Source organism: Ovis aries, chromosome 2 (genome assembly GCF_016772045.2).
Source record: "Ovis aries strain OAR_USU_Benz2616 breed Rambouillet chromosome 2, ARS-UI_Ramb_v3.0, whole genome shotgun sequence".
Taxonomy (NCBI): domain Eukaryota; kingdom Metazoa; phylum Chordata; class Mammalia; order Artiodactyla; family Bovidae; genus Ovis; species Ovis aries.
In genome coordinates, this window is record NC_056055.1 from 233,263,476 (window position 1) to 233,291,085 (window position 27,610).

Genomic DNA, 27,610 nt, shown 5'->3' on the forward strand with positions numbered 1-27,610 from the left:
TATAATCAAATGTTATTTTTATATCTTATAAGGTACAAATACAATGCCAGATATTGCACTTTAAATTTGACATTGAAAAAAAATGTAATTTGGAAACAGAAATAACTGTTCAAAGTTCCATAATTTATTACTCTTCAGCTTTGAAATTCAAAATCTGACATTCCTTTCTTATTCCACAAGATGTCAGTCAACATCAGGCTGTGGACCTTGCGTTGCAACACACAGCAGAGAATTCATCCTTGAATCTTTTAACTGGGAGCCACATTTAGGTTTTCTTTAGTTTCATAGCAGAGAATAGCTGCTTACAAACATAAGTACTTCCAAACATGGACAGAATCTCTGCACAATGTTTATATTTAGGGTAACCATTCCCAAGATGTCTGTAGAATTCAGGAATCTCAACATCGTGGTATTTGGCTTTCAGTGTAGTATTGCACTGCAGTTCACTAACTTACATTTGTAGCTCTTCATTCACATTATGAGTCCTAATTGAGAAAGGGGAACGGAACAGTATCAGTTCATTCTCATAAAGTGTGAAATCGGAGAACCTTTTTTGGAATTTAGTCTTCAACTCTTTAATTTGAGGGATGTAGTGCAGGCCATCATTTTCATTTTCGGAAACTAACTCCAGCATAGGAAAGTGGGCCAGGTTGTTCTGTGCCAAATGAGTCTCCCAAAGACACAATTTCACCCGGAATGAGTCAGCTGAATTATACAGTTGTGCCAGCACCTGTGCATGCCTTTCTAGAGAAAGAGCCAGCATGGTTAGGTGTGTCACAATGACAACCAAAAAGGCAGAGTCTCTGACCCAATCTCTGCTCGTGAGCTGAGGCACAGATTCTCCTCCAGAGGACGTGAAAAACTCAACTTCTTCCACCAGTTCCAAAAACTGCCTTAGGACTACACCATGACTCAGCCACTTCAGTCCCGTGGAGCAGACCATGCTTCCATGTTGGGCACCCAACTCATCGAATAAAGCACGGAACTCTCTGTGGTCCGAGCCATGGGAGCGGGTCCAGGCTGTGGTATAATGCTGGGAAAGACTGAAAGCAGAAGAAGAGGGTGACAGAGGATGAGATGGTTAGACAGCATCACCGACTCAGCGGGCATGAATTTGAGCAAACTCTGGGAGATATGAAGAACAGGGAAGCCTGGTACGCTGCAGTCCATACCAGGATCTTCCCTCGTGGCTCAGCTGGTAAAGAATTCACCTGCAATGTGACCTTCCTCTTCCTCTAAGCCTTTGTCATCATCCTCATGAGCCTGATCATTTTCCTCCACCCCCAGTGAAAGGCTCATCTCCCCTTGGCCCGTGTAGGACACAAGGTTTCTTTTCTAGAATCTAAATGAAAACCCACCTAATCAATTACTACTGCACAGACTTGCTGAGAATGAAAATAACAAATTCATCTTTGGGAGTAACTGCTCGTAAGTCTGACTATATACACACATCTAAGACAAAAAAATTCACTGTCATTTCAAACTTTTATTTTGAAATAATTAAAAATGTACTGCCACTGTATTTTAATACCAATGCTGAGAATTACTGCTTTGGAAGCAATACCATTTAAAATGTTACACAGATGCCGTTAGGATAAAAGAATCACTGAGAGTCAAATCTAGGGGACAATTAACCTGCTTGGTTTACAAGCACGAAGAGAGAAACAAATAATATACACTATTCAAAGATAAAACTCTGAATCTGGTCATGTGGAGAGAAGAAGCCTAATGTCCACTGGGATCCCTCAAACCAAGTCTGGGGAATCAGCCAGGGGCGCCAAGGGTGGTATTTCCACAGAGGCCCTCCAAGAGCCATGTACCATGGCACTGTAGTCACCAGCAGGGACACCCCAAGAAGGGTCTGTTTACCTCCCTCATACTGATCCAACTCACAGTTTTTACCTTCATCCTCCCCAGAGTTCTCAGCCCTCTTCTCACGGTCCTCGAGCTTGGCAATCCTCCTGTCTTTTGGAAACTTGGCCCCTTCCTGCATGGTGATATCTCAGCAAATGGCTCTGAGAAACTTTTTTTTTTCTTATTTTATTTCCTGGAGCAGTAGTGATCTTTCTACTATTCTTCTGAAGGACAACAACCTGGAGGAGGAAAGTGAAAAAGTGAGGAAAGTGAGAGTTGAGTCCGGCTCTTTGCAACCCCGTGGACTGTCTATGGAATTCTCCAGGCCAGAATACTGGAGTGGGTAGCCTTTTCCTTCTCCAGGGGATCTTCCTGACCCAGGAATCGAACCAGGGTCTCCTGCATTGCAGGTGGATTCTTTACTAATTGAGCTAGAGAAGAGCAACAATAAAGAGGCATCCCCCCTGTGGCCAGGAGGTGGCAGTCACACTGCACAGTCAGCAAGTGCAAAGTCTGCTCAGGCCCACATGTTAGCGTCCACGCTGATTTCTCCAGGATGAATTTCTCAGTAAAAGAGCTCCCAGCCCCAGGATCACCTGGCATGCTTATCTAAGAAATAAAAAGAGGAAAAAAATTCTTGGGACTTCACTTAAAACTTTCAAATCAGAATCTCTACAGGAAAGGATCTAGGTTTCTAAAACCTATGCAAGATACCACCTAAGAAAACACACCAAATCAACAACTGTCTAAGTGGCTCCACATGCCTGTGGAGTCCCAAATCTCTGCACACTAGTAAAACACTAAAGGGGGGCTTCCTTGGTGGCTCAGCAGTGAAGAATCCACTTGCAATGCAGGAGATGCAGGTTCCGTCTCTTAGTTGGGAAGATCCTCTGGAGTACTCCAGTATTCTTGCCTGGAGAAGCCCATGGACAGAGAAGCCTGGAGGCATACAGTCCAACCATAGGGTTGCAAAGAGTCAGACACGCTGAGCTCTGCAAAACACCACAAGAGAGGGCCCCACACTGGCACCTGAAACATACACAAGAATGAGAGCCAGGCCCCCGAAGTTCGACCTCGTGCTTCCCAATTACACCATCAATCCCCATCCAGAGCCACTAAAAACTGGGCATGGTATTACAAAACTCAATGACTAAAGATGAAAATTTTAGCAGAACACTCACTGAAGACTCACCATATACAAAAATGAAGAACTATGGGCAGTAGATGACCTTGTGAAAACACAGCCATAGGTCAGATATCTGCATGCCAAGGAGAGGTGCGGCAGAAGCAACCAACCTGCCAGCAACTTGATCTTTGCTGTCTGGCCTCCTGAATTGTAAGAAATTAAATTTCGGGTTTTTTTTCAGCTATCCATACATCTGTGATATCATGGCAGACCCAGCAAAACATAAAACATAACTGATTACACATACAGATCTCAACCCACATCACAGGAAGAGATGAGTAACTACAATATGATGTGATTAGCATTACCGGTTATGAACAAAATTTATAGGCATAAGATGAAGGACCAGTTCACTGGCCATAGGAATGACATGGGATCAGGGAAAGCATGTGAAAGGGACCTTTTGCTGCACCAATCAAAGGAAACTGTTATAGGCAACACATTTTAAAGAGGAACAACCAGGGGTTGCCAGTGTGAACAGTCTACAATCATACCACGTGCATTTCAGTTTAAGAAAAGTATACTGTGACTACTCCTATTTTCCTCTGAGCTAATACAGTCTGGGTTTCAAAACAAAAAACACTCATCAGGAAATGTTTTGGCTCTGACTGGTATAGAGAGTTAATGCACCACATTGTGGACACCACAGAACAGTAGTTGCTCTCCTATCTTTGTCCACTTAACTACGTCACACCAAGCTCCGTCTGTGAAAGGATTAAATGACCATCTCAATTCCAAACAAGAGTTACTAACTTGATACCTGGGAGATGCAAAGCATGTATGGCTAATGGGCTACTACATGGTACTCAGTACACCTGGGCATTTCTGTCCCCCATGAGCAGAAATAATCTTTAATAAGCTTCAGCTATCTTTGCTTGAAAGCTTGTATATGACCAGTGTATTACAGTTTCAATTACATAATAAATTTCATATAAACCAATAAAATTAATCCAAAAAGTTATTGAATCTATGAAAACAAATTTGAACGCTTTGGACACACTTGATAATGCTTAAAAACTGCAGTCATATTAGGTGTGGGTGAGCAACCATAAAAGAATGGAAAAAACTGTAAAAATGTAGATGTAGGAGTCGGTATTCAAATTGCTTTCTTGGGTTGTTTTGTCAGTTTTATTTTGCCTTAAAGAAACAAATTTTAAAGACAAGGCCTTGCAGAAGATACACTCTGCCTATACTTTACACAAAGATAAGCTCCTGCAACAGTGAGTCAAAGACAAGGCCTTAGTCCCACATCAAAAGACTAACAAATGAATACACATTTTTTTAAAAGACTTTTTTATGTGGACCATTTAAAAGTCTTTATTGAACTTGTTAAAACATTGTTTCTTTTTTTTTTAGTGTTTTGGTTTTTTGGGGCATAAGGCATATGGGATCATCTCACCAACCAGGGCTCAAACCTGCACCCCCTGTATTAACTACTGGACTGCCAGGGAAATCTCCTGAGTACACATTTAATGTGTTTTCAATTACAATCAAAGGTGTGTATGGATAATTTACCTTTTTTTTTCTGAAGTATTGATATTACCATACAATATCATGTTAGTTTCAGGGGTACAACACAGTGCCTGCTGTGTTTACTTGCTCAGTCATGTCCGACTCTTTGCAGCTCCATGGACTGTAGCCCACTAGGCAAGAATACTGGAGTAGGTTGCCATGCCCTCCTCCAGGGGATATTCCCAAGCCAGGGATCGAACCCAGATCTCCTGCATTGTAGGCTGATTCTTTACCATCTGAGTACAATGCAGTGATTTCATATTTTTACAGATTACACACCATATGAAGTTATTACAATATTATTAACTATATTCCCTGTACTGTACCCCTGTGACTTTCTTATTTTATAACTATTAGTTTCTACCTCTTAATCCCATTCACCTATTTCAACCATTCCCCTGCCCCCTGGATAATTTCCTTTCCATTCACTAACCCTATTCAGTCTACCTAACAAGCACTGTGAGGATGAAATGAGATAGTGTATCAAGTCCTAATACAGTGGCTGCACAGAGGAGGCATTCAATATTCTTTAGTTGTGTACCCAGTCACCCACCTCAATTCTTCTAAACCCAACTTAACCGATCTATGTTCAAATATTAATGAAGAGGCTCCCTTGTGGCTCAACTAGTAAAGATTTCGCCTGCAATGCAGGAGACCTGGCCTCAATCCCTGGGTTGGGAAGATCCCCTGGAGAAGGGAAAGGAGACCCACTTCAGTATTCTGGCCTGGAGAATTCCACGGACTGTATGGTCCACGGCGTCACAAGGAGTTGGACACAACTGAGCGACTTTCACCCAGCCAGAAGCAGAACATTCTAGGGATCTAAATACCTGCCAAAAGGATAAATATGGAAACATTATGTTTGGTGGGCATGCAAACTAATGAAATTTAAGGAAGCAATTTTAAGAATAAAGAAACTGTCTTTCAAACCAGTATCTCTAGGTAATCACTATCACTTTTCAAACAAAGAACACTTTTACCAAATAAACCACACTTAGTCACAATGCATCATCCATTTTACATAACACTGATGCTCAGTTTGCTAACATTTTGTTTAGAATTTTTGCATCTATGCTCCTAAGAGTGGTCTCCAATTAAAAAAAAAAAAAGATTTTGTTAGATTTTGGTATGGAGTTTACAGTGGGCTTGTGAAACTAGTTGGAAGTGCTCATAAAACCACTTTTTAAATTAAATAGTGCAATTTAAGTGCTTTACTCTGGATTTTGACTGTTGAAATTAATGTTAGTTACTCTGCTCCACACTGTACATATAGATACCTCATCTCTACTGCCACTGTCCTTATCTTCTGACATCTCATCCTCCCCATCTTCTATCTCCTTTGGGGAAAGACTCATTTTCTTCAGTTTCACCTTCATCTGTGTTCCTGCTTAAAACGGACAAGACTATCAGGCATATCACAGGGCCTTCAACATTTCATGCTATGTACCTCTTGCCTCTAATATTTGCCTTGTTTCCATTTGGAATAAATCTGTTAGGCTTCACCCTAGTTATTTTCATTCGGAATCTTTTACTCACACCAGCTAATATCAAAATGGATTACAAAGATTACTTTTGGTATATGTTTGTAGGTTAGGTCTCCCAAACTTTCTCTCCTTCGCCACCATCTATAAACGGAAACTCCTCAAGATAAAAAAAGAATTCCTCCCCTTTCCTCTCATTCTGCTCCCTTCACCACACGTTTTCAGACAACTTGGATGTTCTTAAAAATTTGTAACTTCATTACCAACTGCTCAAACGGAAGCCCTCACAGCGGAACAAAATCAGTACCTACAATTCGAGTGCCTTTAACTCTCCAGACTGAGAACTCATTGTCCAGGACCCTTAACCATCACTTCCAAAATTAACCCGCACAGGGTAGTCACAGAAGCGTTCTCCTCGCCTTAAAACGACCGCCCGTGTGGGGCCGTGCCCACTGAGCTCAGAGGGCTTCCAGGCGCGGCCAGCTGGGACTGCACGCCCCCCGAAGAGGCTGCCGCACACCGCAGCTGCAGGCGAGCTGAGAAAACGCTCCCAGGCACCACTCCACACTCCAGACCCTGGCGGCACACAGACCGGAAGAGAATGGCGCCCTCGTGGCTAGGCCTTGCCCAATCAGAGCCCGTGCTACCTTTAGGCCCCTCCCCGGCCGCCCTGGGAGGGGCGGGCGGCTAGCAAGACTGGGGGTGGGGTCAGCAGCCGGGGGCAGCACGTAGTGCGCCTGCGCCCAGGGGGCTATTTGGTCTTGGCGGACCCCTTACGCAGGTGAATGGTCCGTCGGTCACCCGGTGTGAGTTCGAAGTTGCCGCCGCTGCCGCCGCCGTTGCGGGCGGCAGGGCGTGGGGTAAGCGGAGTAGAGTAGGCGAAGGTTCCCATACCTGCGGGGACCTGGCGGGCGGTCACAAGCTAGGCACTTACTATTGGTGGAGCTGTGGAAAGCAAACACGGGTCATAGAAACAGCCACTCTTTGCAGGCTGGTGAGCCAGGGGAGGTTCCAGGAGCTCACGTCCGTTAATCCGGTTAGGCAGCCACCTAGTCACTGCGGCGTGGTCGTATTATCCGCCATTTTCAAGCCTAGAAGGAGGCAGGGGCCTAACGCTAGGCGGAGTAGAGACCCCCAGACCGGCAGTTGGCCTCTTGACCCTGGAGAACTTCCCCTCGCTGCCCACCAGCGTCTGAAGCTGCCCTCAAAGCAGTTAGGGACAGTACTATAACCGAAAGTGGGGTTCTGCTTGCAGCCCAAAAGCCAATGAAGAGGCAAGGTTGGTGGAAAGAAAACCTTGCTTTATTTTGGATGCTGGCAAGCCGGGGAGGAAGAGGAGGAGGCAGATACCCATTCAAAGGCTGACCGCCGCCCCCCTCCAGCCCCCCAGCACAGCACCGCACCCCACCCCCTCCCACCTCTCCGGGCACCTGCCTCTCACCACCCCCACTAGCCCCACAAGCAGTCAGGGGGCAATAGGTTTTATAGACAAAGAGAGGCTTACACATAGAAACAGAGACAGTCATCTTCGGGTTGGTTGTTGGTCTGACCGTGCTCATCTTCAGTGTTTTAAGTACTCTTTAGTTCCAGGGTCAGTCTGTTGCTGTTTCAGTGAAACCAGTTCTGGAAATTGTGGCAGCTTATATTCTCCTCGGAGAAGGCAATGGCACCCCACTCCAGTACTCCTGCCTGGAAAATCCCATGGACGGAGAAGCCTGGAAGGCTGCGGTCCATGGGGTCGCTGAGGTCGGACACAACTGAGTGACTTCACTTTCACTTTTCACTTTCATGCATTGGAGAAGGAAATGGCAACCCACTCCAGTGTTCTTGCCTGGAGAATCCCAGGAACCGGGGAGCCTGGTGGGCTGCCGTCTATGGGGTCACACAGAGTCGGACACGACTGAAGTGACTTAGCAGCATATTCTCCTGGGTTCCCTTACCCTACTGCTCTCCACCGGGGTGCCCTCTCCCAATAAAATCTCTTGCTTTGTCAGCACATGTGTCTCCTCGGACAATTCATTTCCAAGTGTTAGACAAGAGCCCAGTTTTGGGCCCTGGAAGGGGTCCTCCTTCCTGCAACAAATGGTGACACTGGTGGGATTCTTCTTCGCTGAGACTGACATCCTGACCACTCGGGGTACTCAGGGGCCAGCTTGCCTGTCAATAGACCAGACGCACCGGCCACAACTGGGACCCTTTTGTCCCTGGTCTCCTGACGTGGACAACTGGCCAGAGTGCCCCGACCGGTAAGAAACAAGAGACTTTATTGAGCTCTTTCCCCTTCCCTCTCTCTTTCCTCTCCTTAACCCTACCTATCCTTCCCTGTTTTTCTAGTCCCACGGTCCTGGATGCAGGAATCTGGTCGAAGGGCCCTCAGCCTGAGCTGAGGATTGGAGACTGATCACCTCCTCTTGGCAGAGAACTCGAATTCTGGTTCTGGTCTGGTCTGATTTCTGTAAGGGCTGAGTGCCAGTCCTCCCTTCTCTGGAGGCCCAGGGAAAAGTCCCATAATGCCTGGGCATCTGTAGGTGGCCGGAGACGTCTGTAAGGCCACCCCTTTTACCCGCCCCCCCACCTCCTCCCCCTTCTTCTTTCAACCTGGCTTCCTTTCCTCCCTTGAAATCTTTGATGTTAGTTCTTGGATTCTTGTTTTTAAGGGCTTCCCTGGTGGTGCAGAGGTTAAAACATTTGCCTGCAAAGTGGGAGACCTGGGTTTGATCCCTGGGTCGGGAAGATCTGCTGGAGAAGGAAATGGCAACCCACTCCAGAGAATCCCATGGACGGAGGAGCTTGGTGGGCTAGAGTCCACAGGTCGCAAAGAGTCGGACACGACTGAGCGACTTCACTTTCACTTTCTTTCACTTTCATATTATGGGCACCATGTAGTTAACTTCCTCCACCTGGTGGGCAGGTTTCAATATTTATAAGATGGCTCACAAGATGTGGCTCAAATATTAATCCCTTGAGAAGGAGCTAAAGGTCCTTGACTTTGCTTAATGACTAAACTATTATTCTTTGGTCTCTTTGACTGTTTTCCTTTGTTTCTGCATTTTCTGACTTTTCTGATTAAAATTATTTTTTGCCTAAAGTTTTTCCACAGATGAAAGGCAGGCAGAGGACATGGAGGGCAAGGACCATAGCGTTCTGCTCTGTTTCAGTAATGATCACAGCTAAAACATTAATACCTGTATGTGTGCCAGGCACTGTACTGGTTGCTTTTCATATAGTTTATCATGGGCTTTCCAAAACAAATCTGTGACTCAGAATCTTCAGTTCAGTCTCTCAGTCGTGTCCAGCTCTTTGCGACCCCATGAACCGCAGCACATCAGGCCTCCCTGTCCATCACCAACTCCCGGAGTCCACCCAGACCCATGTCCATTGAGTCAGTGATGCCATCCAACCATCTTATCCTCTGTCATCCCCTTCTCCTGCCATCAATCTTTCCCAGCATCAGGGTCTTTTCAAATGAATCAGCTCTTCACATCAGATGGCCAAAGTATTGGAGTTGGTTTCATTTTACATTTAGGGAAATTGAGGCACACAGAAGTTAAGGAACTCATCCAAGGCCATTGATTTACATCCTCAGTTGCTTAATATGATCTCCTAGTTTCTTTAAGCCATTTTAATATGTGCTTTGTCAATAGTCATTTCCACCATTAGGCCCTGTAGTTCAGTTCAGTTCAGTCTCTCAGTCGTGTCCAGCTCTTTGCGACCCCATGAATCACAGCACGCCAGGCCTCCCTGTCCATCACCAACTCCCGGAGTTCACTCAGACTCAGGTCCATCGAGTCCGTGATGCCATCCAGCCATCTCATCCTCGGTCATCCCCTTCTCCTCCTGCCCCCAATCCCTCCCAGCATCAGAGTCTTTTCCAATGAGTCAACTCTTCTCATGAGGTGGCCAAAGTACTGGAGCTTCAGCTTTAGCATCATTCCCTCCAAAGAAATCCCAGGGCTGATCTCCTTCAGAATGGACTGGTTGGATCTCCTTGCAGTCCAAGGAACTCTCAAGAGTCTTCTCCAACACCACAGTTCAAAAGCATCAGTTCTTCAGCGCTCAGCCTTCTTCACAGTCCAACTCTCACATCCATACATGACCACAGGAAAAACCATAGCCTTGACTAGATGGACCTTAGTCGGCAAAGTAATGTCTCTGCTTTTGAATATGCTGTCTAGGTTGCTCATAACTTTCCTTCCAAGGAGTAAGTGTCTTTTAATTTCATGGCTGCAGTCACTATCTGCAGTGATTTTGGAGCCCCCCAAAATAAAGTCCGACACTGTTTCCACTGTTTCCCCATCTATTTCCCATGAAGTGATGGGACTGGATGCCATGATCTTCATTTTCTGAATGTTGAGCTTTAAGCCAACTTTTCACTCTCCTCTTTCACTTTCATTAAGAGGCTTTTAGTTCCTCTTCACTTTCTTCCATAAGGGTGGTGTCATCTGCATATCTGAGGTTATTGATATTTCTCCCGGCAATCTTGATTCCAGCTTATGTTTCTTCCAGTCCAGCGTTTCTCATGATGTACTCTGCATATAAGTTAAATAAGCAGGGTGACAGTAGTAGTAACGGATCAAAATTTTAGGAATTATACCCACAGTGGGATTTAAAAAAGAGAATCTTGAGTCATGTGTGTGTTTTGGGGAGTGAGAAAGCATGGCCCTGGATAAGGGACCCTGCCCTTGTCCTAGCTTCAGAAAGTCCCAAATTAGGGGAAAAAGAAGAGTAAGAAAGACTTGCCTACATATTTTAGATTTGGTACGTGACAGTGACTAAACAACAACAACTTGACTGAAGATAGTAAAAGAATGTTGACCAATAGTATTTATCTCTGAAATGCAAGATGTTTCAAGTAAATCAAGGTCAAACTAACAGACTAAAGGAAGAAAATACCGTATTATTTTAGATAAACCATATGTGTGAAAATGTAAGACAAACATTTGGGAGCAAAAAATTAAGCATTCTTATTAAAATTCATGATCAGTTCAGTTCCGTTGCTCAGTCGTGTCCAACTCTTTGCGACCCCATAGACTGCAGCACAGCAGGCTTCCCTGTCCATCACCAACTCCCCAAGCTTACTCAGACTCATGTCCATTGAGTCAGTAATGCCATCCAACCATCTCATCCTCCGTCATCCCTTCTCCTCCCACCTTCAATCTTTCCCAGCATCAGGGTCTTTTCCAAGGAGTCAATTCTTCGCATCAGGTGGCCAAAGTATTGGAATTTTAACTTCAGCATCAGTCCTTCCAATTAATATTCAGGACTGATTTCCTTTAGGATGGACTGGTTGGATCCCCTTGCAGTACAAGGAACTCTCAAGAATCTTCTCCAACACCGCAGTTCAAAAGCATCAATTCTTCAGCGCTCAGCTTTCTTTATAGTACAACTCTTACATCCATACATGACTACTGGAAAAACCATAGCTTTGACTAGATGGACCTTTGTTGACAAAGTAATGTCTCTGCTTTTCAATATGCTGTCTAGGTTGGTCATAGCTTTTCTTCCAAGGAGCAAGTGTCTTTTGATTTCATGGCTTCGGTCACCATCTGCAGTGATTTTGGAGCCCCGAAAAAACAGTCTCTCACTATTTTGTTTCCCCATTTATTTGCCATGAAGTGCTGGGACTGGATCCCATGATCTTAGGTTTCTGAATGTTGAGTTTTAAGCCAACTTTTTCACTCTCCTCTTTCACTTTCATCAAGAGGCTTTTTAGTTCCTCTTCACTTTCTGCCATAAGGGTGGTGTCATCTGCATAAGAACTTGGGATGTAGGTGTCACTCAAGACACAGCAAAATTATGACAGGGCAAAAAAATTATGACGAATTTGGTCACATTACAATTTAAAACTTTGGATGCAAGATAGCTTGCATAAAAAAATTTAAGTATAAGGAACAAATTGGGAAACAAATACTTGTAACATAATAAAAATTGAGTATCAGAATATGACAAAACTATGGGCTTCCCAGGAGGCTCAGTGGTAAAGAATCTGCCTGCCAAGCAGGAGACGCTGGTTTGATACCTGGGTCAGGAAGATTCCCCTGGAGAAGGAAATGGCAAACCAATTCAGTATTTCTGCCTGGGAAGTCCCATGGACAGAGGATCCTGGCAGGTTACAGTCCATGGGGTCACAAACAGTTGGATACAACTGAGCAACTAAACAACAACAGATGAAAAACTATAATAAGAAAAAGGCAAGGAAGTAATGGGCAAAGGATATGAAAAGTAGCTTTCAGAAAAAAATGTAGGTAGCATAAAAAGAATGAAGAGGTACAACCACCAGGAAAACATCATTTAAAACAATTATACGCTACCATTTTATCCATCAAATTAACAGAAATTAAAATATCAACAAGTGTTTAAGGATTGTGGGAAAACTGGTGAGAAGGTAAGTTGTTACTGTAAGAGGAGGAAAAATATCTACCTATCAAAATTTTTAGCTGGGACCCTGTAACAAAAGGCAGATTAACAAGATAAAAGAATACAGATTTATTTAAGTTTGATGTGGCCAGGAGCCTTCATAATGAAATGACCTGAAGAATTGGTTAAACCTGAGTGTTTTGCTATGTTTGATGAAGAGTGGAGGGTGTGACCAAATGTGATAGGATGGAAAGGAGTATAAGTGTGTCACTGGCGGAAACGGCAAGGCTTCTGTGTTCAGATCCTTCTTGGTGTTCCTCAGTCTTGGAGAAAACATACTCCTTCCCTCTGGGCAGAGGGAGGGCACCTCTCACATGAGAGTTTTATGACCTGCTTCAGGGGAAGGTCAGGGAGTCCTTTCTGCACCTGCTGATTTTCCAGTGCAGTTGGCTTAAAATATTCAGCATGCCAAGGTGCTTATTTTGGGGGTAGACTATCCTGAATCCCTTCATTACAAACACCTGGAGAAAATTTTGGCGATTTCCTGTTGAGGTAAAAATTCTCCCTCCTTAAATTTAGGAATTCCATTTTTCTCACCTAGAGATAAGGGATCACACTGAGGAAAACACAAAGTGTGTCTTTATTGCAAGTTTAAATTTTATTATGGGGAATTCCCTGGTGGTCCAGTGACTAAGACTCCGTCCTCCCAATGCAGATGGCCTAGGTTTGATTCCTGATCAGGGAACAAGATCCTACACGCCACAACTTAAGAGTCCATAAGCTGCAACTAAGACCAGGCGCAGCCAAATACATTTTTCAGACAAAGTCTTATGGACATTTTCAAACATACATTATAAAGTAGAATATATAATGAATCCCCTTTTACCCATCACCTCAACCACTTCAATACTTTTGCCACTCTTTTCAGCTGCTCCCTGTCGCACTTTTTTTCCTCTCCTTTTTTTATTTTTTTGGCTTGAGTATTTTAATATGGATTCCAGGCATCCTATTATTTCACCTATAAACACTTTATTAAATACTGCTACATGCTGTCAAGATTGCTCCAGTATTCTTGCCTGGGAAATCCCATGGACAGAGGAGCCTGGGGGTGCTGCAGTCTGAGGTCACAAAGAGTTGGACGCGACTAAGCAACTAAACAACAATAGCAATATCTAGTCTGTGTTCAGTTTTCTGTCTCAGGAGTGCCTTTCTACCATTGGCATGTTTGAATTAGGATTCAAACATTTCCACTCATTACATTTGGTTGATATGTCTTGTCTTACTCTGTAATAGAAACTCCCTTTCATTTTATCTTTAGGTCTTCGTTGCTGCACGTGGGGGCTACTCTTCATTGCCGTGCACAGGCTTCTCCTTGAGGTGGTTTCTCCTGCTGTGGCGCACACGCTCTGGGCGTGTGGGCTTCAGTAGTTGTGCCCAGGCCTAGTTGCTCCATGGTATCTGCAATCCTCCTGGACCAGGGATCAAACCCATGTTTTCCTGCACTGGCAGGCAGATTCCTATCCACTATACCACCAGGGAAGTCCCAGAAACTCCCTTTTAAATCCCATTTATTTGTTGAAGAAACCAAGGCTTCTTCAAATTTTTACAGAATTTGTCCTTATACTGGATTTGGCCTGCATCGTTGAGGTGTCTTAAGCAGATTCCACCATCCTTAGCAGTCTTGTAGACTGCCAGTTAGATCTGCAGGCTTTCTTTCCACTTTGGTGGGGTGAGGGGGAGGAGTTGGTTGTGTGTTTTGTTTTGTTTTGTTTTGTTTTTTGCCAAGACTTAGGGTTGGTGCACTTCTTTTTCATCCCTCTAGGGGTCACACAGAGTCGGACACGACTGAAGCGACTTAGCAGCAGTAGCAGCAGCAGGAGGCACTTAACATCTGGTTAAGTGACTACTTCTAGTGATGGTAACACTGTTTAGACAGTTTGGGCATTGTCAGCTTCATCCATCCATCATAACCATGGAGCTTCTACCAGATGGTTCTAGGCAGTTCTCTTATAAAGCAAATGATTGAAAACAATCTTTTGGGTTGGCCAAAATGTTCCTTAGGTAAACCTAAGGAACATTTTGGCCAACCCAATATTATTCATTGACGAGGGAGAGTATATGTGCGGAAAATGACAGAGATCAAATTGCAAAATGTTAATAGTGATTAATTTAGGTGTAGGGAATAGAAGTAATTATTTGTGTAATTCATTTTTTCCCCTAATTTAATAAAATGGGAACAAAAAATAATCCTGCCTGTGCCTGAAGGCCAGACAGACAAGGAAACAGACTGGAGGGAAGGTTTCAAGTCCAAATTCCAGGAAGAGCAGCCAGGGAGAGTCCAGAGAATGAGAGCAAAGAACTTGGATTGCAGTCAGCTTTGCTATTGTTTTCGCCTGTCCAGTGTCCATTCCTCCCCCTGTTCCATTTAGGGTCCCCCCCCATGAATTCTGTTCTGGTGGAACTGTCACTATAGATGCTCCACCCTTTCCTGGTCACAGGTCAGGGGCCAGTCAGCCCCCTTCTCCCACGGCTTTTGAGCGTTGAGCAGCTTCACCCCCTCCTGGAAGCCCTCCCTCCACTGGGGCAGCTGCCTGTCTTCTGTGCCCCAGAGTTCCAGCCATCAGAACCCTTGTATTCCAGTGCCTGTATGCCCACCCCACCCCCAGCCTCGTGCAGTGCCTGGCACATGGTACTCAGTGCTTAGCTGAATGAATGAGGCCCACGTTGCTTAGAGCTGATGAAGGTACTTGAATGTTAGATTAAAAGATCCCAGGTAGGGACTTCCCTCGGAGAAGGCGATGGCATCCCACTCCAGTACTCTTGCCTGGAAAATCCCATGCTCAGTCGGACACGACTGAGCAACCTCACTTTCACTTTTCACTTTCATGCATTGGAGAAGGAAATAGCAACCCACTCCAGTGTTCTTGCCTGGAGAATCCCAGGGACGGGGGAGCCTGGTGGGCTGCCGTCTATAGGGTCGCACAGAGTCGGACACGACTGCAGTGACTTAGCAGCAGTAGCAGGGACTTCCCTGACTCCGAGCTTCCAATGCAGGGGATGCAAGTTTGATTCCTGGTTGAGGAACTAAGTAAGATCCCACATGCTACAAGGCATGGCCATAAAAACCAAAAATTTTTTAAAAATGAAGATCTCAGGTGCTCTTGTAGATGTTCCAGAAAATCTGGCAGCAGCTTCCTGGCCCTCCAGTCTAGTCCTAGCTTGTGACCACCTCTCCGGAGTCAGGGAACTCTTAGCCAGGTATGGCCTTCCCTGAATCCCCACTGTCCCCCAGTTGGGCCATGGCCTCTCTTCCTGAGCAGCCCCCCAACTGTCCCCCTCTGCCTGTGCAGAAGCTGGAAAGAAGGTGAAGCTGAGCTGCTGCACTTAAAGAGGCCACACAAGGGGACATGGAGTAACTACCATCCTCAAACTAAACCTCGTAGACTTATGGACCTGGACACCGGAAGGATACAGCAGTCAGTGTTGGCCTCTGAGTATCATATCCAGACTGGCCTAACGCCGATTGACTTTTTAAAATTAATTAATTAGACTGCATTGGGTCTTAGTTGAGCTACATGGAATCTTCGATTGCGGCATGCAGGATCTTTAGATGTGGCATGTGGAACCTTGTTCCTTGACCAGGGATTGAACCCAGTCCTCCTGCCTGGGGGGCAAAGAGTCTTAGCCACTAGACCACCAACCACGGAAGTCCCCAGTCTGACTTTTGAGTCAGGATTCAAACCCAGGCAGCCTAACCAGAATCCTTGCTCACCACCAAAACCTTATTGCTTTGTCAGAAGAAGCATACTACAGTGCCTAGAAAATGTAAATGTGTTTCTAGGATCAGATTCCTTAAGCCTGTCCTTATAGTTATTGCCTCTTAAAAAAAAAAAAAAGTGTTTTAAAAATAGAGTGAGAAGGAGAATGATTAAGTATTACAGACTGCAGTTTGGGGTTTTAGAACAATCAACGATAATAATTGCTTATCTTAAGAATATGTAAAGACAGCCACTAGTAGAACAGAGTCTGTACCCTTCACAGGGGTGGATGGATCTGTTAAGGTTCTTGGTTACAAACAATGGCAAACAACTCTGACCAACTTAAGCAGAAAAGGAATTTATTGAAAGGCTCTTGGGAGCTCGTAACAACAGCTCTTGGAAAACCTGGCAGAGCAAATGGGCAGAAGCCAAGGCAGGCTGGGCAGCTGGAGCCCCAGGGGCAGCTGGATGGGATGCTGCAATTAGCACTGCTGCCCTGTGCTGCCCTGCCGTGGGTCTTGCTCCCGACGTGGGACCCTCCAGCTGCCTGAGTGCAAGTCATGGGTCACAGTGATGCCGTGTCCAGAATGCTTTTAGTTTCTGTATTAATAGTAGGAGCCTGGGCTTGGTCTCCCACCAAGAGTCACACACTGAGGGATTACCCTCAAATGAGTTGATAATGCAAATACTAGGGAGCCCTCCAAGAAGGCAGCTCCTCTCTACAGGGAAGACTTGGGACAAAGAACGCCTGGTGGATCTGTTAGAAGACAAGAATGAGGAAGAAGGAGACACTGAGAAGTGTATGAAATGAGATGGGCTCCCAGACATCAGGACTCATCTGGAAATGCCATCTGTCTACAGAAGAATGGATGTGAAGTGCTGCACACTTTATATTTCCTGAGCAGATACTGTAACAAAAGGAAGGGTGGGCAAACGCAGCTTTGTTTGTTGATGACATCCATCTTGGTGAGTTCCCAAAGAAAATAAAACTTTTTCTGAGAAGGAAAGGGTGATCACCTCGGCCTTCAGAAATACTTTAAGAGAGGGATGTGTGTGATGAACCGTGGGATCTAGGACCCTCAGAAAGGAAGTGAAGAGCAGAGGCAACTGATGGACTGGGAGAAAGAAGAGCAGCTGAGAACCGGGAAGGTTAGATGTGTATAAAGAATAATTACCACTTATAGAGCAACAGAGCTGGAAGGAGGTAATCATGGTCAAGAGCTCCCACATCCAGACATGGAAACGCTCCTGGGGGTCCTGGGAGTGAGGAGGTGACCACGGGACCAAAAGGCCAGGGTGGAGCAGAGTGTCCAAAGCTGTAGGAAAGACCAGGAGCAGATGCCAGGGTCGCAGAGGACTGTCCACGTGGGCTTCAGCATCACCCAGTATCACAGCAGGAGAGGAGGAGACGGGAAGCAGAGAGGGCCCAGCCTCTTGAACAAGGAGGGGGAGGAATGTGTATGACTGTAGCCAGGACAGGAGGTGACTCGAGCCCCAGAGGAGCCAGCACTCCTGTCCTGGGAGTAGCACTGGGCACTTGGCAATGCTGCCGCGCACCCCACCTCCCCTACCAGCCTGACCATGCAGAAGAGCAGAGCAAGCTGCAGAAGACCCTGCATCCAGGAGAGACTGGGATCTTGCCGGCTGGCCTTTCCACCTCCACTCATTTCTCAAGGGCTGAGCCCAGAGCGGCTGTTTCCACTTTCCATGGTAACCAGTGACTCATGACAAATGGGACCTACCCACTGACGTGTTATGGAGACACTCGAGAGACGTACACCGAATTTACACTAAGAGCCCAGGTCTTCTGATAACTCACCTCCCCTACGTTCCCCCATCTGCCCAGGGCTTCTCTGCCCATAGTTGGCCCTTCACAAATACTGACCAAAGCCTCAGGAGCACGTCAGCTCTGACCATCACTTAAGAGAGGCTCCAGGGAGTCCAGTTAGTCTGTGGGAACAATAGCAGGCTCCAGCCTGAAGTCTGGCGTCTGCCGCCTCCCCCAGCGCCACCCCAAGGCCTCCGGGGAGCTCATTTCAGAGACGACATTGGGTCCTCGTGGCTCTGCACAGCCCCTTTACACAAGCTCCCTTCTCAAATTTGCCCATCCTGTCTTATATATGGTGGTTACCTCTGGAGAGTAAAGCTACAGGTGACTTTTTTTTTTCTTTTCCTTTAGGCTTAATCCTTCCTTAAAAAAAAAAAAAAAAAAAAACTGTAGTAAAATACATATACAATTTACCGTCTTAACCATTTAAGTGTATAATTCAATATTATTCAAGTATATTCACATTGGTTTGCAACCAATCTCCAGAACTTTCAAACTGAAACCCTGTACCCATTAAACAACTATTTCCCCCTCCCTCTCATCCCCTAGCAAGGGTGGTTTTTAATTACTTTAAACTGCTTTCGTTTTCACTCATTTGTAATTTCCAATTTTCTAAAATGAGTATTGTTTTTACAATTGAATTTCAAAAACCCCAGAACATTTTGTACAGTCTCCTCCACTTTGCAGTCAGGGGGCCAGGGGCCTGAGCTGGGGAGAGTCTGCAGGGAGAGCCCCTGCAGCCCCTCGCCAGGGAGGCCAGGGTTCCTCCTGCTGCAGTTCCCCCTGGGGAGGAGAACGGGCTGGGCACTGTGGCAGGACAAGTTCTGGCCGTGAACTGAGTCCTGGCTGAGCACCCAGCGATCCACGGGGAGTCAGCATGAGCTTCATTTCAGGACTTAGCCCGTCTCTCTTCTCACCTCAGGGCTTTCCTAGTGGCTCGGCAGGAAAGAATCTGCCTGCAGTGCAGGAGATGCAGGAGACACCGGGTCGATCCCTGGGTCAGGAAGATCCCCTGGAGGAGGGCATGGCAACCCACTCCAGTATTCTTGCCTGGAGAATCCCATGGACAGAAGAGCCTGGTGGGCTACAGTCTGTGGGGTCTCCAACAGTCAGATACGACTGAGCACGCATGCACCCTCTTCTCACTTCACGGAGCCCCAAGCAGTCCTCACAGGGCACCCTTTGTCCTTGGGTGGCCCATGTCTCTTGTCCCCAGAGATTTTCTGGCCAGTCAGGCCCAATGCTCCGCTCATCTCAGGTCCCCAAGCCAGCACGTGAGGAGGTGAGAATGGAGGCAGGCAGGGGCCTCTGCTCACACACATGGTCCCTCAGTCGGTGCCAAGTCTCACTTTCTCTAGGACAATCAAAGAATGTTCTTTGGGTGGCTCTGGAGGAGGTGGGGTGGGGAGCTTGTAGGGGTCAGGGCAGGAGTAAAGGTTGAAGGTAGTGAGGATGTGAAGTGTAATTTCCACCTTGTTAATCTGAGGGTATCTGTTACCAACAGTGACTTCTGCACCCACACAGAAAACCAGCTGAAGTGCCAAAGTGCGATGCTCCAGAGTGTCAGGGTCTCTTTTGTTTTGCAAATAAGGGACCCAGGCATGTAAGGAGAGGCAATTTGCTTGATGCTGGGCAGCAGGGGCGGGGTGGGGGGGTGGGGGCGGTGGTGGTGGTGGTGTTTGCGCAGGAGGTGGCAGCACAGCTGAGATTGGAAGCAGGTCCCTTGGATCCCAGGCACACCTGCCACCTAGCGGCTCCACCAGGTGGAAATCCCAGAGCAGAATAAGTCAACTGGGGCTGGGGAGGGCTTGGGTCAGAGGAAGGGCACAAGTTCCCAAGTGCACCCAGAGCTAGAGGGGGCAAAGTGGACCAGAACCGGAAGCTCAGCAAGAAATGGAAAGGAGAGGAAGGACCGCCCCGGAAACACTTCAGAAACTGGGGGTGGGTGGGGGAACCCCCAGATGGAGTCTTCCCATGCCCAGTTAACCAGCCATGATGTTCCTACCAGGGCAGGGCTGTACCAGGAGGCCCAGGGGTCTGGAGAGCAGACAGCAACCTTATAATCGTTCCAATACATGGGTGGGGGCAGTAGTCAGGTGTCAGTCAGAGTTACTAGGCCGAAGTGGGGAAGAGGGACAGAGGATAGCCTGCAGAAGAGGCAGGTGTGGCCCCCTCAAAGCTGGGTGTGACCTTCTGGCCCCTTGGGGTGAAGCAGCATGAGGCTCCTCTCAGGAGGGGTGCGTCCCTTGCTGGCCCCCTGGGCCACTATTCTCGGCCAGAGGCTGGGCCTGGCTGCCCGGGGAGCCCATGTCACCCAGGGTGCTGCCCGTGGTCACCCTGCTGAGGCTGTAGGAGCTGTGGTGGGCTCTGCGGCTGCGGCACTGGGTCCCTGGGCACAGGGCCTCCCGGAAGGCGTCCCGGAAGCGGGTGGACATGAGACTGTAGAGCACAGGGTTGGCGGCCGAGCTGAGGTAGAAGAAGACTCCAGAGATGACGTGCACATACTGGAAGGCCAGGAGCAGGCCCTCGGTCCAGGGGGACACGCAGCTCCACATGAGTCGGTCAATGTGGAACGGGGCCCAGCAGATCCCAAACACCACGACCAGCACAACTGCGGGCAGAGAGGGCACCTGTTCTCACCTCCATGCTTCTCCCACAGGCCACCCATGCCCACGGTCCAGCTGGAAGCTTCTGGAAGTCTGCCCTGACCGCGCACCTTTAGGAGAGGCTGCTCTTGAGCCACTGCCACTGACTGACCAGTGGGCTGTGCCCTGGACCAGCCGTGGACACCCGAGCCAAGCCTGGCCTGGTCCGGTTCTCTCGCCGTGGAACTGGAACTGAGTGTGTGACACAGTGCGGCTAAGGACCCCTCTGGTGACACTCGGGAGCCCATGCGCGCTGATGCATAAGCAGGGAGAAGCAGGAGAATGGGGCCTGTGGTCAGAGGACAGTACAAACACACACACACACACACACACGATAAACACTGGCCCCCATACACACACACAGACAGACACACACACACAATGAACACCGGCCCCCATACACGCACACACAGATACACACATACATGATAAACACTGGCCCCCATACACACACACAGACACACAGACACACACACAATGAACACTGGTCCTCATACACAGACACGATGGAACACTGACCCACATACACACACACACACACGATGAACACCGCCCCCCCATACACACACACAATGAACACTGGTCCTCATACACAGACACGATGGAACACTGACCCACATACACACACACACGCACACACACACGCACACGATGAACACTGGCCCCCCCCACATACGCGATGAACACCGGCCCCATACACACACACACACACAATGAACACTGGCCCCCATACACACACACAATGAACACCAGACCCCATACATACACACACACACACGAACACTGGCCCCCATACATACACACACACACACATGATGAACACCGCCCCCCCATACACACACATGATGAACACTGGCCCCCATACATACACACAGACACATGATGAACACCGGCCCCCATACACACACACACACACACACACGATGAACACCGGCCTCCATACATACACACACACACACGATGAACACTGGCCGCCATACACACACACACAATGAACACTGGCCCCCATACACACACACAATGAACACCAGACCCCATACATACACACACACACACGATGAACACCGCCCCCCCATACACACACATGATGAACACTGGTCCCCATACATACACACAGACACATGATGAACACCGGCCCCCATACACACACACACACACACACACACACACGATGAACACCGGCTCCCCACACACACACGACGAACACCAGTCCCCATACACACACACACACACACACACACGTTGAACCCTGGCCCCCATACACACACACACACACCCACTTGCCTGCCTTGGCCCTAGAAGCCTTCGAAGCCCCAGCCCCCAGCTCTCCCGGGCTCAGCTCAGTATCCTTCCTGCACAAACTCCCTTTCTTTGAAAGGTCCCATCCCAACACCAGAAAAAAGGCAGGACAGGCAGCCAAGCCTTCACTCTTTCTCCAGAGCATCCCTCCAGCCCTGGTCTTAACCCTGCCCTTCCTTGGGTCTCTGCCATCAGATCTGCCTTGATTTCTGTGCCTTGTTCCTCGTGTTTGCTTCTCCAATTCACGATCCTTCCCCCGCAGTGTCTCCCCCTCTTATAGCCGTCTGTGGCCTTCCTCATAATCTGGGATTTCAGTCAGAACAGGGCTTACAACATCCCCAGCACACGGCCTGGTGTGTAGTAGGTCCTCAGAAAGTGAAGACAGGAGGCAGAGAAGAAAGCCAGAGCCCCAGGCCAGCAAGCAAGGCAGCCTTAAGGAAACACCCTACTTTCCCAAGGCAAGAGCCACCCCAGAGGCAGAGACTTGGCCCCAGTGCGCAGGGAAGCAGGAGGCAGCAGGGGCAGGTGGTCTCTAGTGCAGGGGTGAGCACAGAGCTCCAGGTCGGGCCCACCTTAGGAGGCGGCACAAGTGACCGCGGGATCTGGGACACTGTTCTTGGGGGTGAGAGGAGTGAGTCCCTCTGTGGAAGCAGGGCAGTCCCCAGTTCGCTGGATAAAATCCCTTCGCTTTGACCAAGGTCTCACCAGCGCCATCCTGTCCTGGCTCATCCCACCTACCTGATTCAGACCCTGTGGAACAGGGCAGGGTGGGGAGAGAATCAATGACTGGGTTAGCATCAGTTTGCTTGTTTTCCCCAGGACCACTGTTTATGAGAAAGTGCTAGGCCTAGGGCCATCAAATCAGTACACAACTGTCAGATCAATGGGCACCCACAACTTAGGGGGATGGTATTATTTGTTTAGGAGTCCTGTGTTATGTGCAGAAGGTGTCAGGTCCTGGAGGAGGGTATGGCAACCCACTCCAGTACTCTTGCCTGGAGAATCCCGTGGACAGAGGAGCCTGACAGGCGACAGTGCATAGGGTCACACAGAGTTGGACACGACTGAGGCGACTCAGCATGCATAGGGCCACAGTAAGATCCAGAGTCTCAAGCCAGCTGAGTGTGCCCTAGTCAGCCCCAGCCCCCACTTTTGTCCTGATCACATAGACCCTCACAAACATGCCTCTAATGACCTCTTTTTTCCTCTCACTATTTTTTTTTTTTTTTTGGCTGTACTGTGCGGCATGTGGGATCTTGGTTCCCAGACCACGGGTCAAACTTGCGCTCCCAGCATTGGGAGTGCAGAGTCCTAACCACTAGGCCACAGGGAAGTCCCACAACCTCTTTCAGATCATGGCCACTCGTGTGGTCCCCAGTGAGCTGCAGACATGGCATGCAGGAAATTCACCACCTTGCCTTTCCAGCACCCCATCCCCTTCTTTTGGGAATTTTGCTCCCCCTGATCCCACCATGTGGATCTGTGGGGGCTGCTCACTTCAGCATCCTGCCGCTCTGGCCCTGTGGCAGGCCATGACCTAAGCCCACCAATGAGAATCCTTCCCTGGGATTTTCAACTGCCACCAAGGGAAGAGGACAATTAGTTCTGCAGGAAAGGGGAACTCTGTGTCTGAGGTCATGCCCCCAGGCTGCTCAGGGAAGGACAGAACCAAGACATATTTGGGAGCAAAGATGAGAGACCTGGGGGATCCAGAGCCCATGAACAGCTCGGTCATCCTGGAGCCCAGCTTCTGCCCTGTCGGCCTTTGGTCCCATGAGCCGGCTTCATGGTGATAGACCTGTGCGTTTGCACCAAGCCCTGACCTTAAAACGGTCAAGACAGCAGCTCTACTCTTGCTGTCTTAAGGTTCTTAATCATTTTTTTAACAGGGGACCCTGAATTTTCATTTTGCATTGGGCTCCACAGATTATGCAGCCGATCCTGCTATGAACCATTCACATTTATCCTTCGTGTCAGTTTCTCACGAGTTAGTCTAAAAGAGTATGCACACATGCGCACGTGCACACGGGGGTGGGGGTGGGGTTACTCCCCTCATGCTAATCCCCCTTCATAAATCCAGACATTCAACCCCTTCCCCCAGGCCTGGAAAACCCCCAGCTCCATGCCTAGCGCCTGGCTCAGTCCCCCTTCCCAGCAGCAACACTTACACAGCATCTTGGTCACCTGTGTCCGACCTCCATCCTGCAGCCCCCGGAGCCTGCGGCTGTCACTTGTCCTGGCCCCGCCCTTGGCCTCCTGCCTGGGGATCAGCTGCCTCTCACGCCGCAGCCGCAGGCCGATGAGCAAGTAGAGCACGCTGATGGTGGCCATGGGCAGGCAGAAGAAGAGCAGCGCAGTGGCCAGCACCACCAGTTTGTAGATGGCTCTCGGGCGCACCACGGTGCACACGGCCGAGCCGGGCACCAGGCCCCGGCAGGGCACATCTAGCTGCTGGATGCCGTGCAGGCTGGTGTTGGGCAGAGAGCAGAGCACAGCGAGGCCCCAGATGGCCGCGAGCACACGGCGCACGTGGGCGTGCGTCACCACCGACCTGGCCCGCAGCGGGTGCACCACGGCCACGTAGCGCTCGACACTCAGGGCGGTGACGTTGAGCACTGAGGCCAGGCAGACGGTCTCAAAGAGCAGTGTGCGGAAGTAGCAGCCGCCAGCGCCCAGCAAGAACGGGTAGTTGTTCTGCATCTCGTAGAGCTCCAAGGGCAGGCCCACGAGCAGCACCAGCAGGTCCGAGACAGCCAGGCTGAAGAGGTAGTAGTTGGTGGGCGTGCGCATGGCCCTGTGGCGCAGGATGACGGTGCAGGTCAGCGCGTTGCCCACCGCGCCCACTGCGAAGATCAGCAGGTAGGTGACACAGATGGGCATGAATAGCTCCGTCTGCTGGGGCCCCAGGTACTTGAGCCTGAGCTCTTCGTCGGTCAGGTTCAAGTCCTGGGGGTCAAAGGGCCCCAGAGCCCTGCTGCCATTGCAGGACACCCGGCTCCTTGCACCCAGGGACCTGTCTCCAGGGATGATGGAGCAGTTGAAACAGAGAGGAACCTGAGAAATGGAAGAGAGAGACACCCAGAAAGTCACTCAGGGAACCTGGCTCTATCCTAGTTCCAGCTAAAGGTGCCATTGACACCAAGAGGGCCATTATTTTTTGTGCCACTGAGAAAGGAAAACTCTGCCATCCATTGTAAGACCCATCACAATTTCTTCTTTAAAATGTACATCTTAGGGACTTTCCTGATGATCCAATGGCTGACACTCTGTGCTCCCAGTACAGGGGGCCCAGGTTCCATTCCTGCTCAGGGGACTAGATTCTGTACGCAGCAACAAGAATCCTGAGCGCTGCAACTAAGAGCCAATGCAGCCAAATAAATAAAAAATGTTAAAGAATTCCCCCCAAAATATACATCTTAAAAATGATTTTTTTTAAAGTGGGACTTCAATTTTTTAAAGATTTATTTATTTATTTTCTTCTGGCCATGCTGGTCTTCCCTGCAGTGCAATGGGCTTTCTCTTAGTTTCAGGGGGCGGGGGCCACTTTGTTGCGGTGCTCAGGCTTCTCATTGCAATGGCTTCTCTCGTTGCCGAGCACAGGCTCTAGGCGAGTGGGCTTCAGAAATTGTGTCTGGTAGGCTCAGTAGTTGTGGTGCATGGACTTAGTTGCTCTGCAGCATGGGGGAACCTCCCAGCCCAGGGGTCAAACCTAGGTCCCTTGCATTGGCAAGCGGATTCTTAACCACTAGACAACCAGGGAAGCCTCGGAACTTCAATTTTTAATTTCACAAGCTACTGAAACCTTTGGTTAGTGATGGAAACTCTGAAGCGTGCGCTATGCCATCAGCAGTCCCTGTCAGTCTCTCCCCTTCCAAGCCATGGACTTTGGGAGAGACACTCAGTTTGGGCACCTGTAAAACGGGCACAGTGCACAGTATCACTTGGTCCTGATGAGCAAGGAAGGGTTCTGGAAACACCTGCTTGGATTCAAATCTAGCCTCACCAATTTCGAACTGTGGGGCCATTTGCATGGTAACCTCTCTGTGGCTGTTCCCTTATTACAAGGATCCAGAAATTTAATCCATGAACGGTATTAACACATCGTCTGCCTGACACACAAAAGGGCCTCATTACACGACCTTGCTGGGAGGACTGGGTCACTGGGGATCAAGCAAGGGAGTGAAAAGGCCCCAAACTATAATGCTGATCCAAAAGTTAGTGCTTACTTCTGTTTTCTATTCTCTGAACCGTTTGAAGTCGATTTGATACCTTTGATGCTGCCAGTTCTGAGGTTCACTCTCCTCCCTCCGGCTCCCCATCTCTTTGCCAGCCCACCAGAGAGAGTGGGGCTTCCCAGGTGGCGCTAGTGGTAAAGAACCCTCCTGCAACTGCAGGAGACATAAGAGACTCAGGTTCAATCCCTGGGTTGGGAAGATCCCCTGGAGAAGAAAATGGCAACCCAGTACAGTATTCTTGCCTGGGAAATCCCCTGGACAGAGGAACCTGGCAGGCTACAATTCATATGGTCTCACAGAGTCGGACACGACTGAAGTGACATAGCATGCAGATAGAGTAGCTAAGGACCCTGGCTATGAAGCTAAACAGACTGGCCGGGGATCAAGTGCCAGGTCCGCCATCCTCTTCTGTGACAGGACCTCACTGTGCCTGTCTCCTCATCTGTAAAATGGGTAAGTAGATACAGCCTACCTCCTAGCTAGTTTCTGGGAAGAGTAAATGAGAGAATTAAGTTCTCAGGAATGTGCCTGATAAATTTCAGGTGCTCAACTCCAGTGCATAGTGACATGATCCTTACTTCTCACCCAGCAAATGAAGGACAGTCTAAGGGACATGGGGTTGGACGGGATTCCTCTGGTCCTGAGGCTTGATGTGAAAGACTGGGAGCTGCCCACCTGAGCCTGTTCCTCAAACCGGCCACCACCACCTCCCCTCCCTTCTGAGCAACCTCAGATTTTCCGGCTTGTTTCCTGGATCCTCTCCCTAGATCCTCGCTCCAGCTCCACTTCCTCTCCTTAGATGCGGGTTCGGGGCTCCCTTTGCCCACGTACCTCTGTGTACCCACCGTTCAGCTTTCTTTTTCAGGTCCTTCTCTCCCCTAGATCCCAAGTATTCTTCATCCCGAGTATCTTCTCACCAAAGCCTCCACCCAGAAGCCTCCCCCAGCCTTCCTGCCTCTCTGACACCGAATCCCCGCATTTTGGGATGGAGGGGCATCTTTATCCCCTCAAAAGTTCCTCCCGCCCCTGCCGCCCCCGCCCTCCCTACCGGTGTTGCTGCGAGAGCTAAGCTGGGACCGCAGCGATGAGCTGAGAACGCGCAGGCGCCGACCCGGGTTCGAGAGAGAGGCTCCTACGAACCCGGAGAAAGGTCGCCGCACCAGAGACCCCATGCCTCGCGGCGCGCAAGGCCGGCGAAAAGACAGATGCACCCAAGGAGGCTGCGAGTCCTCCGGAGAGCGGGGTTGCGGGGGGCGCGTCTCAACTGGCCCTACGATCCCTACCGCTCAGGGGCGACCCTGCGGGCGCGCCCTCCCCGCCGCGCCCACATCCCGCGCACCTACCATGCCGCCTGCGCCCCGCGAGATCCCAGGGGCCGGGAGCCCACGCGGCGAGCGCGGGCCGGGCGTCCTCGCTCTTATCGACAGACGGACGCGGCGCCAGAGCGGGCCGACT

General features: G+C 48.9%; 1 protein-coding gene across 10 annotated transcripts; it reads right to left on the reverse strand.

The window, feature by feature from the left end:
* NMUR1 (neuromedin U receptor 1) lies at window positions 1–27,610 on the reverse strand. Of its 10 annotated transcripts, XM_060411360.1 has the most exons (10): window positions 27,499–27,610; window positions 24,089–24,974; window positions 18,894–20,587; window positions 7,538–18,339; window positions 6,968–7,124; window positions 5,830–5,939; window positions 5,264–5,382; window positions 3,047–3,183; window positions 1,903–2,093; window positions 1–1,043 (listed from the first exon to the last, which is right to left on the reverse strand). In XM_060411360.1, the coding sequence occupies exons 1-3, from the start codon at window positions 27,499–27,501 to the stop codon at window positions 20,205–20,207; spliced, it is 1,272 nt and encodes a 423-aa protein (XP_060267343.1). In that variant the 5' UTR covers window positions 27,502–27,610; the 3' UTR covers window positions 1–1,043; window positions 1,903–2,093; window positions 3,047–3,183; window positions 5,264–5,382; window positions 5,830–5,939; window positions 6,968–7,124; window positions 7,538–18,339; window positions 18,894–20,204. The 10 variants fall into 10 exon arrangements, 7 of the variants coding, with proteins under 7 accessions (XP_060267343.1, XP_060267340.1, XP_060267344.1 ...); XM_060411357.1 differs by lacking the exon at window positions 5,264–5,382; XM_060411361.1 differs by lacking the exon at window positions 5,264–5,382 and having other exon boundaries at window positions 1,903–2,846.

Excerpts from the sequence above, each read along its gene's own strand:
- NMUR1 (XM_060411363.1), bottom strand. Across the intron at positions 20,588-24,088 it reads ACAGGTGACCAAGATGCTGT|TTGTGCTGGTCGTGGTGTTT; the intron begins GTAAGTGTTGCT and ends CTCTGCCCGCAG.